The 15,655-nt window shown below is 36.9% G+C and overlaps 2 protein-coding genes across 2 annotated transcripts in view; one reads left to right on the top strand and one right to left on the bottom strand.

Moving 5' to 3' along the window:
• RPGRIP1L (RPGRIP1 like) overlaps window positions 1–15,655 on the bottom strand; it is a 95,357-nt gene that overhangs the window by 28,889 nt on the left and 50,813 nt on the right. Inside the window, exons 17-22 of the mRNA XM_065898364.1 lie at window positions 12,290–12,668; window positions 8,895–9,085; window positions 8,700–8,780; window positions 7,329–7,430; window positions 6,732–6,894; window positions 5,615–5,688 (exon numbers count right to left, since the gene is read on the bottom strand). Of these exons, the coding sequence (XP_065754436.1) occupies window positions 5,615–5,688; window positions 6,732–6,894; window positions 7,329–7,430; window positions 8,700–8,780; window positions 8,895–9,085; window positions 12,290–12,668 (990 nt within the window). The remainder of the gene's footprint in view (window positions 1–5,614; window positions 5,689–6,731; window positions 6,895–7,328; window positions 7,431–8,699; window positions 8,781–8,894; window positions 9,086–12,289; window positions 12,669–15,655) is intronic.
• HNRNPA1L3 (heterogeneous nuclear ribonucleoprotein A1 like 3) lies at window positions 13,101–14,062 on the top strand. Its single transcript, XM_065898789.1, is given in 2 exon segments — window positions 13,101–13,362; window positions 13,365–14,062. Coding segments are annotated over 2 exon segments (960 nt in total).

Raw genomic sequence — 15,655 nt, forward strand, 5'->3', positions numbered from 1 at the left:
TGGCATAAATGATGTTTATCTAGGACACTACTCTCACTCTCAATTTTGTGACATTATAGCTATAGGTAAAGGCAATTAAAAAAATTTCTACAAAGTGGAGGTAACCACAGAGTGGGGTTATTTAATTACCTTTTAACTAGTCCCTGTGCCTCTAATCTATTCTTTACTTTATTGATAGCAGGATCTTTTAAAATGTGATTCAAGAGTGCAAGCTCCACAAGAGCAAGAGACTTATTCCTCTTATTCACTGCTAAATTCCCAGTCCCTAGAATAAGGCTCGGGACACAGACAATGCTCACTACCTGCTTAAGGAATGACTGATCTTCCTCCTCCCTTAAAAATCCTCATTGGCCGCTTGTAGAACTTCAGGATAGACTTCAGCCTCCTCAGATAATACACAGAAGCCTCAATGCTCTGGACATGACTATCTTTTCAGCATATTCTCCTGGGGATCCCCATGTGTGCCATAGGCTTGGCCCATCCTAAAACTGCCCTGATTCTCAGAACAAGCCATGCTCCACATTCTCTCAAATTCTTATGCTTTTGTTTCTTTGGCCTATAATGTCCCCTCCTCTGCTTCCACTAATTCTTAATCATCTTCAAGTCTTGGCTCAAGCTTCACTGACTCTAGGAAGCCATCCTTGATGAGGGTCCCTCATGCTGAGTTAGGCACCCCTCCTGAAGGCTCCCACAGCAGCTGTGCATTCCATTCTCCTAGCGCTGACCACTGCATTGTAATTGTGTTTGCCCTAGATTGTGAATTTTTTGAGGCTAGGGATTGTTTCTTGTATGATACACAGTAGATGCTAATGAATAAAGAATTGCTGTGAGAACTATAAGGAGATATTACATAGCATGTGCTTAGCACATATTAGACACTCAGTAGTACCTTCCCTTCCAAAGAAAGCTATGTATTCCTGTCCTGAGATTTCTACCTGAAGCAGTTCTTAAAGAGGAGACAAAAGAAAAAACTAATGAGCCACAAGTATTTTTGTGCTTAAAAGTTACTATCAACAATCAGATAAAATGACATCTTGTGTCTCCTGGTATCATGCACTGAAAAGGACACAGCATTGCTCCTGTAGTATTCCTACCAAAACGAATAACCCGAATCACACAAATCCAAATTGAAGGACATTTTACAATATAAATGGCCTGCATTCTTAAAAAATGTCAATGTTATGAAAGACCAACTCAATGGAAGGCTGAGGAACCATTACACATTAAAGGAGGCTACAGAGGAATGAAAACTAAATGCAATGTGTGATCTGGATTTGATCCTGGACCAGATTAATAACATGCTATAAAGGATAATACTGGGACAACTGGCAAAATCTTAATAAGAACTGTAGATTACAGTATTATTATTCTGAAGTACTTAGGGGTAAAGGGGCATGATCTCTGCAACTATCAAATGATTCATTACAACTATGTATGTAAGAATGTGTGTTTATGATGTATACATACTGCATATAAGCATATATAGGAGAGAGAAGAGAAATGATTAAAAAAAAGAGTATGAACAAATGTTAACAACTGATGAATCGGAGTGAAACGTATTCAGGAGTTCTTTGTACTGCTTATGGAATCTTTTTTTTTTTTGCAGTATGCGGGCCTCTCACTGCTGTGGCCTCTCCCGTTGCGGAGCACAGGCTCCGGACGCGCAGGCCCAGCGGCCATGGCTCACGGTCCCAGCCGCTCCGCGGCACGTGGGATCCTCCCGGAACGGGGCACGAACCCATGTCCCCTGCATCGGCAGGCGGACTCTCAACCACTGCGCCACCAGGGAAGCCCGCTTATGGAATCTTTAAAGAAAAAGGTTCCATGACTCATATCAAACGGTTTGCAAAAGTAGCACACAGAAAAACTGGTACAATCACTAGAAAATGCTATATTTCCACATTATGATGCCCTCTTATTTTGTTTCTGTGCTTACAGATCATACTATTTTACTGTATTTGTTATATAATTTAACAAAACTAAATTTCACCTATGAACATAAGATTCTGGTCATTACCTTCTACTAAAAGTAGAATTTTTAGAACCACGTGGGAGCTGATTAATGGCTACCAAGGCACAAAGCATTGCTTAAAATAGCCGCTTGCTTTAAACGATATTCACACTTCTGAGACAGCATCTAAAACCATTATAGGAAATCACATTTTGGAATGGTAGTGAAGGCTGTATTAGGCTGTAGCAAAGTAACACAAATTACTTTTCTGGAAGTAATAAGGAAAAAACCCAGTTTACTACAAAGGAAAAATATATGTGTACCTTAGAATTAATTGAATATTTTAGAAGAACAGCTCTTTCACTAAACTTCTTGGTTAAATCAAAGTTCTTTACTCTTAGTTAAGAGCACTGTATAACTGCACTGAGATGCTAGCAATGTTGTCAATACATACATGATTCTGTTGAAAGTCTGATATAGGACTTCTCAACCTCAGCACTATTGACATTTTAGGCCAGACACATTCTTTGTCGTGGGTCCTATGCTTTGCTGCATCTTTAGCAGCAACCCTGACTTCTAACCACTAGATGCCAGTAGTAGTCCCTCCCAGTGTGACAACCAAAAATGCCTCCAGACATTGCCAAAACGTCCCTTGGGTGGCAAAATTGCCCCCAGTTGAAAATCATTGGTCTAAGATGACATAATTTAGATAGCATTTCTCCATACTTTGAAAGTTACTCTTAGATGATGAATACAATGTTTCGAAAATAAAATTAACTGTTGCAATGTCTCCCTAGTGTCTCTTGGATAAAATCCAAAACATTTAGTCTTCACCATTGTAACTGAAGTCTTCTATCCCTTTCTACAGAAAGGCTTCTCCAGTTAGTGTATTCTTGACTTCTGAAACATAATGTGCATCCCTGCCTGCAGTAAAAATGCACGATTTTCTCCCTGCTGCCATATATCCACATCTTTGAGTTGTCACAGTTAAAGCAGGACACTCCTTTCTACTGTGTGACTGGCCACAGCTAAATGGGTCAAAGGAGCACAACTGATAAAGATGGACCCAATCCAGAGGCTAGACGTGGCTCATCAGATCCTTCTCCTTGGGGCTGGGTGTTCTGTGTGGCTATCTGGGCAGTAAGCAAGTGAAGCAGAAAAAGTCAGCTTAAAATGAGAAAAAGCAGACACGAAACTATGAGAAAGGGTGGGTGAGCCAGCTTGTGGGCATATCCTTAATGAAGTCTATTGAAAAATCACTCCGAATTTCTCCTTCCTCTGAACTTCCTTAATTAGTGGCATGATTGTCAGCAAGTCACCTTATTTCAAAATCTCAGTTTACTCATTTGGAAAATGAGGAGGATAGGTCCCAAACAGCTTTATTCTTTAGCTCAAATATCTGACTATTAATCATTGGTACTGTCTCCTGACATTGTTTTATATTGTAATTTAACTGCTGAATTACTACTTGACTTTTTCATGAAAACATCTTCCCAATGAATGTAATGTTTCCTGAGGGCAGGGCTGGAACACTATATCTACCTCCTTACGGAAGAGTGATCGCAAACTGCAGATGGTGAATCCCTGGGAATCGCTGAGTTATAACAAGAGAGATGAGTGCTGTTTGTAGATTGGCTAGATAAATATACCCCTTGGTACTAGTCCTGTAGACCCTAGGACTGATTCAGTATCTCATATTGTTATGTTCAAAAGGTTAAACAATATAGCCTTTCAAAAATTGTGATGAAAGTAAGCAGAGTCTTGCAGAACTACTGAGAAAGAAATGTGAACCATGTGAGAGAGATATCTGAATCAAGCTTGCAGGCTTACTACTCTTGATGTAATGAATTGAGTGTTCTTAGTAAAATGACGTGATAGTTAAATTTATATGCAACTTGTTTGGGCCACGAGGTACCCAGACATTTGGTCAAACGTTATTCTGGGTAAGTCTGTGAAGGTGTCTCTGGATGAGATTAACATTTGAATTGGCAGACTGAGTAAAGCCGATTATACTCTCTAATGTGGATGGGGCCTCATCCAATTAATTGAAGACCTGAATAGAACAAAAGGGCTGAGTAATAGGGAACTCTTCCTGCCTGACTGCCTTGAGCTGGGACATTGGTCTTTTCTTGCCCTTGAACCGAACTGAAACATCTACTCTTTGTAGGTCTCCTACCTGCCTGCTTTCGGACAGGAACTCACACCATGGGCTCTCCTAGTTCTGAGGTCTTCCAACTCAGACTGGAACTAAGCCATTGACTTCCTTGGGTCTCCAGCTTGTAGACTGCAGATCTTGGGACTCCATATTCTCCATAATCACGAGAGACAATTCCTTTTAGTAATTTTCTTTCTCTCTCTATATAAATATATCTTATTGGTTCTGTTTCTTTGGAAAACTGACTAATACAAATGGCTAGACAGCTAAATTCCACACAAGAGGCTCATTTTCCCATTGATTCCCATTATCAAAAATTTCCAGTAGAGGGTAGAGAATTTCTATTCACTGAAATAATTTGATTTATTTTGATAAAATAATTTAACAATTTCAGATTTGACAAAGCAAACGAATTAAACTGAATTGAACTAAATGCTATAATTAAGTGTTCAGGCAACCATATGCAAGATTCCTTTTTTAATTTATCACTTTTGAACAATAATGATTCCATATATCAGTACATTATATGTTAGATGATGTTATTATAATTAATAACTATATAATAATAATTATAATAAAACTTTGGACAGATGAGTTGTTCTGTTTGTATTTATAATCATCTGTTTGTATTTGTCAATCATGGAAACAACGGATTTCTCTATTGTACGGAGGCATCTGTGACAACTGAAATGTTCTGTTTTATGGGTTTGTTCTGCAGAGAGATTAAGCTAAGAATGTGAGATTTTAAGAGTTGAAATAAGTATTGCAATTCTTAAAAATAAAGTAGAAATTCTAAAGAAAAGGAATACAATTAATCATTTCAGGAAAATTAATGTAGATGAATAGAAAAAGCTAGCACTTTACAAAAACTTTTTCTCCCCTTACAATGAAAAATGCTCTGGTAAGTGGGACACTTCCTATGTAAATTAAAGTATAATTTTCTTCTCAAAATTTCAATTTACATACTACTTTTCAGCAATGTGCTACAAAACAAGCAAAGTAGACCTATATGAAATTAATTACCTTCTAAGGGTTTAATTTTTTGGCGGAATGAAATAACTTTAATAGCTTATCAGTGACATATTTAGATAACTTATACATGTGAATAGCCTATGAATTCACATGTGTAAGTTATTATAGTTTTAAATGCAATCTCACATTTTGAATTCTTTAAAGTTCAGATTTGATTTAATACATCTTTGTATAATGGTTCTGAAAAGGAGTCAGAGAAGTCAGCTGGTTTTAGCAAGTAACTATTGAAGCTACTGATGTTAGGTACTCTCAAACATGTAAGCAAAAATAACACTTACATGTTATGGTCTGTTACATAATGAAAGTGTAAATAAAATTTTCTCGTACTAGATGATTACTTGGATAAGATTATGATAACACATTAAAAATTTTCCAGAAATATTCTGCCTTAAGATTTTCATATATGAAGACTGATAAACTATGAATGAAAAGCAGCTTTATTTCAGAACATTTCTGGTTGATATCAGGTTACTGACCTGTTTGATGGTCTTGGCGGTAGGACCTGGAATAATACACTCATCACTGTCAGAAGCTGATCTGTCTTCTTCATCTGTTAAAAAATAAAATTTTATTGGTTTAAATCTGTTAAACCAATTATATTTGCACCTTGTGACATGGAGAGAAATAAGCATACATTACAAGGATAACCTTAAAAGAACAATATGGTAATCATGTCTGGATTTTTTTAAGCAGTAAAGATATTTATATTACATTTTAGAAAAGAGAAAAAAATGACTGCAAAATTCTAGGTTTAGTTTTAGCAGAAACAAAGGAAATAAGAATGTAGCTTGCTCTAGTACGAAATTAAAAAAAATTTTTTTAAAGAGAAGAACATGGTAATAATGTCTAACAGCCTAACCAATACTACTGTGTCAAAATCAAGTTGCTCCTACTATTTAAAAACATTTTTAAAGGTTTTAAAGCTTTATTGCAGTAAACTGACATATAATAAACCATACAAATTTAAAGTACAAAATCTGGATTTACATTCTGAAACTATATATTTTGACAAATATGTAATTCTGTGAAACCACCACCACAATTAAGACAGTGAACATATCTATCACCCCCCAAAATTTCCTCATGCCCCCTTATAATCTCTTTCCTTCTGCACCTTTCTATTCCCGTTCGTCCTTCCCTAGGCAACCATTTAAATGCTTTCTGTCACAACAGATTAATCTGTTTGCCTTTTCTAGATGTTTATATAAATTAAATCATGATGCAAGTTGTCTTTTATTGGTCTGAGTTCTTAGTTTTAATTTTTAAAAAGTCAAATCCTCTAGAATAACCCAGATAACAGTACTGAACCCAAAGAGGCTAAAAAGTCACTTAAAATATAAACTGGGAACATGGTCAGCCACAATACTTGCATTCTGTTGTGGTGCTCCAAGTTGAAATAAGAAGATATGCAACAATTCCACCTGACCACAGCTGACCAGACTGACTTATATATATCCCATCATTTCTGTCAAGAAACAGCTATCAGGAAGTACAGTCACTATTAAATGAAGATGTTCTATGAGGCATGCACGTGCTAACAGATTAAATAAAACAGAGTTAAGGAAATAATGTTAATTTAAAAAAGAAAGTCACCTTCTGGTTCCAGTTCTTCAGTTATTTCTGTTTCATCTTCAGAAGAAGTCAAAGTTCGTTCTGCAAGCTGACCCTCAGAGAGTAAAGACACATCATCATCTTTTCCTTGTTGTACTTTCTCTGTATTCTCTTTTACCTTATCTACACTGCTTTCCTGAGAAACCTGAAGAAATAAAAGCACGTTGATATATTATTGCTAAGATCACATTTATAGCATTCTTGCTGAAGCACTTGAATGATAATTAAGCACGTAAATATGCACTACATGCACTATATATATGAGTCATTAGAAAATAATCACTTAAGCTGTATAAATGAAAATATGCAGATAAATTAAAATATGATTATAAACTAAGAATAAAAAAGCATTAATCTCAAAATGAATTTTACATTATACTTTAATTCACATATGTATTTACTACCTACTAATGTCTGCTTAATTGTAACTGTTATACTTATGATATTTTTGACATTTCTATTCCAAGGAAGTCATATATAAAAATAGGATCAACGATATGATTTCTTGATCCATGTCAATGCAAAGACAAAGTCTTTAAAAAACAAACCTTTCACAATAATTTTAATACAAACACATACCTCAGGAATATGTGAAACAGTTGGCATATTAATTTCTATTTCTGGTGTATGTTCCACTTCTGGTGAAATTTCCTTCATATCTTCAGGAGGAGTACAGGTCTCCTTACATTAATGTGAAAACATGCATGTATGTTACTTTGTATTTATTATTAAATCCCCAATCATGATAAGACTTTTTCACACACACACACACACGCACACTTAGGATTTACTCTCTTAATAATTTTCACATATAAAATATAGTAGTGTTAATTATACTTATCATGTTGGACATGACACCCCTAGTACTTATTTATCTTATAACTGGAAGTTTGTACCTTTTGACCACCTTAATCCAGTTGTTCCTCCCCCATCCCCTGCTTCTGGTAGCCAGAAATCTGATCTCTTTTTCTATGAATTTGTTTGGTTTTGAAGTATAATTGACTTACAACACTATGTTAGTTCCTGTTACATAACACAGTGATTCTCTATTTCTTTACATTTCAAAATGATCACTACAATAAGTCTAGTTATGATATGTCACCATACAAAGATACTACATAGTTACTGACTATATTCCTCACATTGTACATTTCATACTTGTGACCCATTTATTTTACAACTGGAAGTTTGTATCTCCTTTCCTGTTTCATCTATTTGTTTCTCCCCCGCTATCCCTCTCTCCTCTGGCAACCACATTTGTTCTTTCTATCTGTAACTCTGTTTCTGTTTTGTTATGTTTGTTCATTTGCTTTTTTGTTTTTTGGATAACATCTCTTTACTTAGATACAGATTGAGAAGAGGTCTAGGTCTGAAGTTTGACTGCTGAGGTACTTCAACATTTAGAGTTATGATCCAGGAGAATGAGAAGAATAACTGGCTAAATTGGAGGAAAACTAGGAAGGCATGGTATCCCAGAGGCCAAGAGTAAAAGGAGCAAGTATTCCATTGTGTCAAAGGTTACTGGGAGATTAAGATGGAGACTGAGAATCGGCCACTGTGAAAAATGGCAAAGTGAAAGTCACTGTGACCTTAGCAAGAGTGGCTTTAAGGAGGAAAAGTTTTACTAGTGTGAGCAAGAACAGTATGAGGAAAGGAAGATGGAATTAAGACAACTTTTTGAAGAGTTTTGTTCTGTTTTGCTTTATGGTAAATGGGGGCAGAGGATTCGGGCAGTATCTGAAGAGAGATATGGGGCCAAAGGAGGGTTCAGATCAAAGAGTAAGAACATTTAACACTTATACACAGTGCCAAATTACAAAGGTAACATTTTAAGGGAAGAAGTATTTTATTTATCTGTTTCCGTTTAAATCAGGGAGGGTATACTATATCATTTATTCCGAATATTTGTTATGGGAAAAAAAATTAGTATTTTGAGTGTTTACTACTTACAGAACACTGATATGGTGTGATATCCACAAAAGATACCTTCTTATCTTTAGGTGTTAAACGTCTTGGTTTAGGTGTTGGTGCCTAAGATAAACCAATATGTCAAACTGAGAATGATGAACATACCTTTCAGATTTTTTTTTTCTCTTTTATGTGGCTATTTACTTTTATAGGAAATTCAAAGTCACTGTTACTCACTACAACTAGTGTGCTAACAGAGGATGCTGGAGGTAGTCTTTGAACAACTTCAGACTCTTCTTTGTGTATGAAATTCCCTAAGTCTTCAGTTGTTATGGATCCACTTGGTGGAAGGTAAGCAAATTTCCATTTCAGTATAACATGGATGCTTCCTGCAGGATGCTTTTTATGATCTGTTAACTCAAATATTCCTGTCAAATTACAAAAAGAATTTTAATTAATGCTAGAGTGAAGTTTTATTACCATAAAAATTAAAGAAGAGCAAAAAGAACTACCCACAACTTATTAAAAATAAGTCTGGCTTTTACTCACGAGTCAAATGACTTAAGAGAACAAAATAAGACAAAAGGATCTATGATAGGTTCATCTCTCAAGCAGACTGCTTTCAGAAGTTAAGGCCTCAGAGATAATACTAATTCAAAGATGAGATAATTGACTTATAAATATTTTAATTCACTGAAATTAAATTCAGAGATTCTTCAGAATTCTTAGCCTTCCTCTAAGATATTATCTGGGTTATAGCTCAGATAACAAGCTTCATTTTGACTTGATATTCTTGTGTGTCTGTAGAAAAATATATTAAAACTTCAAAATTTCAAATAATATATGTATCCTAAGGAGTCTTTATATTACTACATAGTTCTAATTTTAAATACATTTTACTGGGATTTGTTAAATTATTCCAGATTAACAGTAACACAGCAAAAAATGTCCATAAAATAAACAAACCACCCAAAACATATAGCAGTAACAAAAAGTATCACCTAGCTGAATACATAATATTGAGTCACAAATTTTAATCATCATTCTAGAATTTTCAGTATGAAAATCCCTGACATGAAAAAAACAAACCTATATTTCAAGCATAACTTTTGTTTATGGGTATCCATTACTTGGTTCTCAAGTGTTTGACACTTCTTTTAATGGCTGGCTAGGAAAGAAAAAACTAAACAACTCTAGACTTTAGGTAGCAAAAAGGACACAGGTGGAATATAGGGAGGTGAGAAACTTCTACTACAGGCACAGGTGAGACTTACAGAATGGCTGAGTGAAGAGATCAGTAAATATATTCCATAAAAAGCAATGATAACACTGGATAAAATGAACAGAAATAATCATTTAAGAACTCTGGAAACTGATCAAAGGCATACAACAAATTAAGAAGCATTTATTTAAGAAAATCTACTGAACCTCAGTAAAGACAGTGGGAGTCAGAAAAGACACTAGTACGCTACTTGTCCCTGGCTGAATGTGAGACTTGTAGACTGTCTGAACTTTGAATGCATTACCCAAGCCATACACTGATCCATAGGCAAAGGGTGGAAGCCTGCCAGCTCAAGCTGTTTAAACAGAACTCTCAACAACCACTGGCTGACCACTAAACTATGTTCAGGCTTAAAATTAAAACAAGAATAAAACAAGCAAACAAAAACTTAGCAGAGACATCAGTGGCTATAGTGAGGGAAAAAGACTACAGAAGTAGTCCAGGCAAGTCACCAAACAACAACAGCAACAGCAACAGCAACCCTGTGGAGGGCTGGAATCTAGAGATGCTACAATATAGTGTACTAAATGTCCAATTTTAAACAAGAACAAAAATTCATGAGATATGCAAAGAAACAGGAGACAAAATGTCATCCACAGATACTTTCTGAGGGCATCCAGATGTTAGACTTAGGAGACAAAGACCTCAGAGCAGCTATTATAAATACGTTCAAAGAGCTAAAAGAAACCATATTTAAAGAATTAAAGGAAAGTGTGATGACAATGACTTATAAAACAGAGAATATAATAAAGAGATAGAAATTATAAAAAAAGAGAACTAGAATATATTGTATAACACAGGGAATACGGCCAATATTTTATAATAACTATAAATGGAGTATAACCCTTAAAAATTACAAATCACTATGTTGTATACCTATAACATTTAATATTATACATCAACTATATCTCAATAAAAAAGAGACAGTTAAAAAGGAATTCTGGAGTTAGAAAGTATAATTACTGAAATGAAAAAATTCAATAGAGCAGCTGAGTAGGAGATATGAGCTGCAGAAGAAAGAATCAGTGAACTTGAAGATTGATCAACCGTGATTATCCAATCTGAAGAGAAAAAAATGAAAAAAAATCAACAGAGCCTCAGAGACCTGTAGGACACCATTAAACATATGAACATATGTGTAACGTGAATCTAAGAAGGGGAAGAAAGGACAGAAAAAATAACTGAAGGAGTAAGGGCAGAAAATTCCCCAAATTTGGTGCATAACAGTACCCTACACATAAAGAAGCTCAAAAGATTCCAAGTAGAATAAGCACAAAGGGATCCACACCTAAACACATTAAGAGTTGAATTGTCAAAAGCCAAAAAAAAAAAAAAAAATCTTGAAAACTGTATCATGTAGAAGGGGACCATAATAAGATTAACAGATGATTTCTCATTAGAAACAACGGATGCCAGAATCAACTGTCTGATGTACTCAAAGTGCTTAGAGAAAATAAACCTGACAACTAAGAATATGATATCCAGCAACACTACCCTTCAGAAAATAAAAGCTAAAATATAAAGACATTCCCAAATAACAATGATTAAGTGAATTCATTGCCAGCAGACCTGACTTACAAGACATATTGAAAGAGTTTCTTCAGGCTAAAAGCAAGTGACACCAGATAGTTACTCAAATCAACATGAAGGAACAGATGTGAATAAAGGTAATTACATAGGTAATTATAAAACACAGTATAAATATGTTTTTCCTCTTAACTGATTTAAAAAACAACTGCATAAAACAATAATTATAAAATTATAATCCTGGACTTATAACATGTAAAGATTAAAAAATATATGAAATAATAACACAAAAGAGGGGAAGGAAATAGAGCTATTTGGAGTAAGAAAATGACACCAGACAGTAACTCAAATCCAAATGAGGAAATAAAGAATACCAGAGATGGTAAATATGTAAGTTTTTAAAAGTCTCCTATAATTACATATATTCTTCCTTCTCTTAAAGGACAAAGTTATATAAAGCAATAATTATAACATTGTACTGTTGAGTTTATAACATATACAGGCATACTATGTACATATATATGACAACAATATCACAGAGGAGGGGGGAGGGAATGGAATTATACTGGAGCAGATTTTCTAAATTTTAACAGAGTTATTAGCATTAAGTTTGACTGTGGCAAGCTGAGGTGCATACTGTAATCCCTGGAACAACTACTAAGAAAATAACTAAAACAATATAATATTATGGGCCCAAAGTTTAAGATTATCTGAGAAGGCTAGGAAGATTGTTACAAACAGATCATATCCATAACACCGAGGTATAATTTAGGTGGTGTTTTTGTTTTTAAAACAATTTCATGGATTCAAGAAATAGGCTTACCTGAAATACACCTGTCATGTGCCAATGAAATCAGAGGCACATTGACTTTTCCTATGTAAATATCCTCCTGGGTATCACTATCATCAAACACATAAAAACTCAGAGACTCTGACTTAAGGTATCGATCCAAATCCATATTCATCGGCACTGGGAAACACATATGATCATCAAACTGTGGATCACTGCTACAGGGAATGACGGCTGTGTCATGGTCTGCAAAGTCAGAAAACTTGTACACAACATATGGGTGTGGCTGAAGGTGGCTTGCTCGGGACTGCAGGCGGCTGCAGCATCTTACTGTAACATGAAGTTCATTTAAGTTGCCATCTGTGGAATCAGTAGAACTGAGCTGAGCAGTTTTGGGTGCTTGCTGACTTAACTGGAAAAACATACATATTTATATCATAGTAATAATACAGTGAAAAGTAAACAACAGCTGCCAACCCCCAAACAAAATAATTTTGTAGATGGACAAAAAGCTGCAGATTTTCACTTCAAAGTGAATTTCTCAGTAAAAGACTCGACTCTTATTTAAAACCAATACTCTCTAGAACGTATGTACGGATGCTATTAGCAGCAAATATAGAAGACTGAGCATACATGTAGAGATTGCTGTTAAAACCAAATAAAGCCAAGAAAATAGTTAATCTGATGTTCTTTAATTCTATTTAATAATTAACAGGTAAAGTGAGCAGTTAGGTCCAAGACAAATGTCCCCTAGTTCACAATTTTATTAAGAGCTACTCCTTCCTTTCTGCTCGTGGACGCCGCCAGGTAAGCATCGTTGATGCCTCTCCCCTCCACTGCCGTCATGTCTAAGTCAGAGTCTCCCAAAGAGCCCGAACAGCTGCAGAAGCTCTTCATCGGAGGTTTGAGCTTTGAAACAACCGATGACAGTCTGAGGAGCCATTGTGAGCAATGGGGAGCACTCACAGACTGTGTGGTAATGAGGGATCCAAACACCAGGTGCTCCAGAGGCTTCGGGGTTGTCACATATGCCACTGTGGAGGAGGTGGATGCGGCCATGAAGGCAAGGCCACACAAGGTGGATGGAAGAGTTGGGGAACCAAAAAGGCCATCTCAAGAGAAGATTCTCAAAGACCTGGTGCCCACTTAACTGTGAAAAAGATTTTTGTTGGTGGCATTAAAGAAGACACTGAAGAACATCACCTAAGAGATTATTTTGAGCAGTACGGGAAAACTGAAATGACTGAAGTCATGACTGACCGAGGCAGTGGCAAAAAGAGAGGCTTTGCTTTCATAACCTTTGATGACCATGACTCTGTAGACAAGACTGTCATTCAGAAATACCACACTGTGAATGGCCACAACTGTGAAGTAAGGAAAGCCCTACCTAAGCAACAGATGGCTGGTGCTTCATCCAGCCAAAGAGGTCGAAGTGGTTCTGGAAACTTTGGTGGTGGTCGTGGAGGGGGTTTTGGTGGGAATGACACCTTTGGTCGTGGAGGAAATTTCAGTGGCCGAGCTGGCTTTGGTGGCAGCCGTGGTGGTGATGGATATGGTGGCAGTGGGGATGGCTATAATGGGTTTGGTAATGATTGAAGCCATTTTGGAGGTGATGGAAGCTACGATGATTTTGGCAGTTACAACAATCAATCTTCAAATATTGGGCCCATGAAAGGAGGAAACTTTGGAGGCCGAAGTTCTGGCCCCTATGGTGGTGGAGGCCAATACTTTGCCAAACCACGAAACCAAGGTAGCTATGGTGGCTCCAGCAGCAGCAGGAGCTATGGCAGTGGCAGAAGGTTTTAATTACTGCCAGGAAACAAAGCTTAGCAGGAGAGGAGAGCCAGAGAAGTGACAGGGAAGCTACAGGTTACAACAGATTTGTGAACTCAGCCAAGCAAAGTGGTGGCAGGGCCTAGATGCTACAAAGAAGACATGTTTTAGACAATACTCATGTGTATGGGCAAAAAAACTCGGGGACTGTATTTGTGACTAATTGTATAACAGGTTCTTTTAGTTTCTGTTCTGTGGAAAGTGTAAAGCATTCCAACAAAGGGTTTTTTTTTTTTTTTTGCGGTATGCGGGCCTCTCACTGCTGTGGCCTCTCCCACTGTGGAGCACAGGCTCCGTACGCACAGGCCCAGCGGCCATGGCCCACGGGCCCAGCCGCTCCGCGGCATGTGGGATCTTCCCATACCGGGGCACAAACGTGTGTCCCCTGCATCGGCAGGAGGACTCCCAACCACTGTGCCACCAGGGAAGCCCCCCAACAAAGGGTTTTAATGTAGATTTTTTGCACCCATGCTGTTGATCGCTAAATGTAATAGTCTGATCATGATGCTGAATAAATATGTCTAAAAAAAAAAAAGGAGCTACTCCTTCAACCATTCCAGTTATTCTGATCATATCGCGTTCTTAAATGAGAAACCAATGAATTTGATGGTACCCACCCACAGAGATGATTTTGTTATATTTGGGTTGGCCCTCATCCTGAACCAATGTGATCTGGGGGAGCAGATACCTGAGGCCAAGGAACAAGAAAACAGAGTGAGAGATAAAGATTGGAGGGGTAAAACCTTGGATTGGAAGGACATTTCAGAAGAGAGATGAGCAAAGGGAGTTGTCAGGCAGGGTCAGAAACTACTCTATGGCCCTTTTTGGGACTATTAGTCAGTGCACAAGTATCCTAGCAAACACCTGCATTGACTAACTGCTAAGCCTTCCATAGCTGATGTGATCTGGGACAAAGAATGTAGTGTTGCAGTGCCTTGTGGTGTTAGGTAATTCTCTACCTTCCATACAGGGACCCCTCTTTCACTGCATTTTTGAATCTGGATTGGACATCTGGAACTTTTGTTTCTAGAGAAGTTTACTGGAGAAGGAAAACAGAACTGAAGTCATAATCTCCTTGGTGGAGACATCTGGTGGTGTGGAGAGGGGAAATCTGAGAAGGGAATCACAACACTGCTTTCCCAGGGCTCGTTTGCATCCAGCTATAGATGACTGAGTGGAAGGACTTAGAAAGTACCCCCTCGGTTTCTCCCCCTGAGTCTACCCACAAAAGCTGAAATTCCAACAGTAAATGACTCATTCAACCCATAAACTGGGAGTCTAAAACTCTTTAAACCACAAAAATTAATAAATCATGTGGTTTCTCTATCTCTAATTCCCTTTTCCATAACAGTGTTTCCCAAAGTGTGTTCTGAAGAATACTAGTCCAGAAGGATGATCTCTGGGAAACGGGTGTCATTCTTTAAGTTTCAGAATCAATGTTATATTAGTCATGGTTCTTTTAATTGAAAGTTATGGAAACTAATTCCACCCAGCAAATACAATGAAAAGAGACTTTTATATAAGGCTACCGGGTTATTTCATAGAACTGTATAGCAGAAATGTGGT

Source organism: Phocoena phocoena, chromosome 20 (genome assembly GCF_963924675.1).
Source record: "Phocoena phocoena chromosome 20, mPhoPho1.1, whole genome shotgun sequence".
NCBI classification, from domain to species: Eukaryota; Metazoa; Chordata; class Mammalia; order Artiodactyla; family Phocoenidae; genus Phocoena; species Phocoena phocoena.